Below are 3,816 nucleotides of genomic sequence, written 5' to 3'. Positions count from 1 at the left end.
GCGAAACCCGCGATAAGAGCACTTAAGAGTCGGGTGTTTCATGTTTAATGTCGCCCTGTCAGAACGCACACACACACACACACACACACACACACACACACACAGCACAAGATGACATCACACGAGCTCCACGATGAACTCGCCACGATGAACTCCTACGGTGTTTCCATCTGTGAAACTCATTATTATTGTACACATATACAGTACATACGTTCATACATATATGCAGTGAAATGTCTTTACAAAATAGAAGGGAATATTATTATTATATTATATTATTATTATTATTATTTTTTTTATTATTATTATTATTTCTCCATGATTTATTAATTCGCCATTTTTGTCTGTCTGTGTAGGTGTATCACAGCCACTACTGGCCTCTGGAGTGGACCGTCCCCAACAGGGATAAAAATTCCTGCTACGTCAAAGTCATCTGCCACATACCAGCCCACGTAAGTCACCATGGTTTGGTTTCTTTAAGGGGCAGTGCGTACGATTCTCCAGCTGTTTTTCCCTTTGCACGAAATGAAAGGTGCAAGGGAGCACCGGCTGCTGCCAGTGAGGTTGGCGCCGAAGGATTAGGCGTCCGTTTCTGCGGGCGCGAGCGAGCCCGCCCTGCTGCTGAACCCCATTGGCTCACAGAACTAGGGGCCTCGGGAGGGTGAGGCAATCCACAGAAACAGCCACCCTGGAACAGGACGGATTTGGGGCATATTAGAATGGCTAGAATGCATAATCTTAATGGTCTTTTTAGCAAAAAAACCCCAAAAAACCTTCAAAAACATGCTTTGGGGACCTCAGAGTGCTATATTGACTTGTTGAAAAGGAGCATTATAATTTAATAATTTATTATCTGAGAAACGCTGATGCACTAAAATGACTTTTGAAGTCCCGCTGGCCTCTGCGCGTCTGTTTATTTGTATTTAGAATTGACCTGCTAAGAAGTCAGGGAAAGGTCCTTTGAGGCTTTAAAGGTGTAGCTTTGAAGTGAATTTCGGAAATTTCCAGTGAAATTATTCAACGTGAATTACTGGCGCCCCTTGAGACCTTGAAGGTATAATAAATCTGAAGTGTATTCAGGACATTATTCAGTGAATTTATTCAACGTGAATTTCTCGCGCCCTTCGAGACCTTAAAGCCACGATTTATCTGAAGAGTATTCAGGATATTATTCGATGAATATATTCAACATGAATTTCTGCCGGAGACTTAATTCTCTGTGGATGTTGCTCTTGCGGAGTGATGCTGGGTTTTTTTCACGCCAGAAAGTGTTTCAATTTGAGGCCAGTTTTGGTATTTTTCCCACAACTGCCCCACGAGGGGGACTTTGAGGTGTCAGGGGGCGTAGAGCTGCCTTGAGAATAACCGGGGGTTGAGTTGGAGCGCGGTGGTGGAGAACTGCCAACTTGACCTGATTCTACAGGGTTCTTACCAGGTCCTTGTGGTGCAAGTACTTGGAAGTTCAGCCTCAGACATTTGAGTTCTGGAACACCTTGAAAAATAGCCCCCTTTGTTGTGAAGTGCTTGAAAAAGTGCTTGGGGGGAGGGGAAAGCACGATCGTTTAAACCCTATGATATTCCCAGTGGTTTTGTTATTCAAATCGCAACGTAATAAATTTTTTTTTTTCCAAAAATCTGTTTTAACAACGCACTGCAGACGACGCCAGGGAATCACATTGAAAATGTATGAGACTTGTTTCGCGTGAAGAAAATGAAATTGGAAAAAATAGACTTTGAGAGGAAAAAAAAAAAAAAAAAGTCCTTGAATTTCGTTTCACGTTGCCAGAATGAGCCCCGATAAACATGTTAATGGTGTTTTCTGGCGCGTGTGCGCACTCCTCCCCCCAGGAGCGCGTGGTCGGTCTCCACGTCATGGGCCCCAACGCTGGCGACGTCGTCCAGGGCTTCGCGGCCGCCATGCGATGCGGCCTCACCAAGCGGCAGCTGGACGCCACCGCCGCCGTCCACCCGGCGTCCGCCAAGGTCAGTGTCGTCCCACACGCGGAACCGGCCGCCACGTGCCTCCATTTTGTTTCGACGCCGCATTCCCCGATCACTTTCCTTTTGATGGCTTATTCATGTCACGCCGCAGTCTGCGCCGAACCACTTTGGCGAGCATTTTAGATATCAACGCTCCTGTCTTCTTCAATGCTTCAAAAGGCGCCGCTCTCCGAGGACAACGCCGGCGCAGTGATTTTCTAATGAGTTTTCGGCTCCTAATATCCCCAACCCCCCCAACCCCCGTCTGAATTATTCATGCGCGATATGAAATAATTCCCCTCCACGCAGAGACTTATCTCGCCTTGCGAGTGACCCCGCGGCCGGCGCGGGGCTGACTCTCTCTCCACTTTCACAAGGTGGTTCCCACTTTGTCAATGCAGCACTGAGCGGCGTGTTAAATGGAGGTCGCTGACTGAGCAAACTGCTGCTGGTCGTGGATGGATGGATGGATAGAAAGATAGAAAGATCAGTGGATGGATGGATGGATGGATCGAAAGATCAGTGGATGGATGGATGGATGGATGGATAGAAAGATCAGTGGATGGATGGATGATGGACTGACGAATAGGTAGTTAGATAAATCAATGGATGGATGGGTCGATGGATAGACAGGCAGATGGAGAGAGACGGACAGATAGATGGATGGATAAATGGAAAGACAGATAGATAGATAGACAGGTAGAAGGAGAGACAGACAGGTAGGAGAGACAGACAGATGGATGGATGAATGGATAAATCGACAAACAGATAAATAGATAGATGGAGAGACAGACAGGTAGAAGGAGAGACAGACAGATGGATGGATGGATGGACAGATCGACAAACAGATAGATAGATAGATGGAGAGACAGACAGGTAGAAGGAGAGACAGACAGATGGATGGATGGATAGATCGACAAACAGATAGATAGATAGATAGATGGAGAGACGGACAGGTAGAAGGAGAGACAGATGGATGGATGAATGGATAGATCGACAAACAGATAGATAGATGGAGAGACAGACAGATGGATGATGAATGGATAGATAAATAGATAGGTAGAAGGAGAGACAGATGGATGATGAATGGATAGATAAATAGACAGACAGGTAGAAGGAGAGACAGATGGATGGATGAATGGATAGATCGACACATTAGAGAAATACACATTTAATCCAGCGCGGTTGGAAAAGGACACTTATAACAGTAGATGACAATGACATCAACGATAGATATACAGATATATATAAATATATAATGGATGCTAATATAAAAAACAGTGATGCGACTCGGATGGTTTAACATCTAAACGTACAAAGATCTCACTGAGAGCGTTTTGTGATTCAACCCGAGCACCGTGCGCGGCGCCGATGCCCAAACTGATGACGCTCCGACGGGCGTGTCGCTCCAGGTGCTGACGGCGCTGACTCTCACGCAGCGCCACTCCGAGGCCGCGGCGCTGCGAGGAAACTGCTGAGGCTAGGAGGAGGAGGAGGAGGAGGAGGAGGACGAGGAGGAGGAGGACGAGGAGGAGGAGGACGAGGAGGAGGAGGAGGAGGAGGAGGAGGAGGAGGCGGCGGCGGCTGGACGGCGACCAATGACGTCTCCGCCTCCAGCCTGATTGACAGGTGGGCGGGGACTGACGTGCTGCCGCTGACGGAGCTCCTTCTCCAACGGTTCTTTTCTGTGAAGAATTTGGGGTGGTGGTCGGGGGGGGCTTTCTATGCACTGCTGTGGAGCCTGAGTGGGAGAAACACAGACTTCATACGGGGTTCTTACCGGGTCCTTGAGGTGCTTGAAGGCCCTTTCGGGCTGGAAAAGTCTTTGGAAAAAAG

General features: G+C 47.6%; 1 protein-coding gene across 1 annotated transcript in view; it reads left to right on the top strand.

Annotated features, from left to right (window-relative positions):
- The window catches only part of LOC307246442 (thioredoxin reductase 1, cytoplasmic-like), a gene marked incomplete at its 3' end in the record, with an annotated part of 10,834 nt that extends 7,376 nt beyond the window's left edge, over nucleotides 1-3,458 (top strand). The window contains exons 12-14 of the mRNA XM_080022352.1: nucleotides 357-452; nucleotides 1,849-1,983; nucleotides 3,393-3,458. Of these exons, the coding sequence (XP_079878478.1) occupies nucleotides 357-452; nucleotides 1,849-1,983; nucleotides 3,393-3,458 (297 nt within the window). The remainder of the gene's footprint in view (nucleotides 1-356; nucleotides 453-1,848; nucleotides 1,984-3,392) is intronic.
- Between the last annotated feature and the right edge of the window lie 358 nt (nucleotides 3,459-3,816).

Source organism: Zeus faber, assembly GCF_960531495.2.
Source record: "Zeus faber genome assembly, chromosome: 21".
Lineage (NCBI taxonomy): Eukaryota > Metazoa > Chordata > Actinopteri > Zeiformes > Zeidae > Zeus > Zeus faber.
This window is presented reverse-complemented; position numbering and strand designations above follow the sequence as displayed.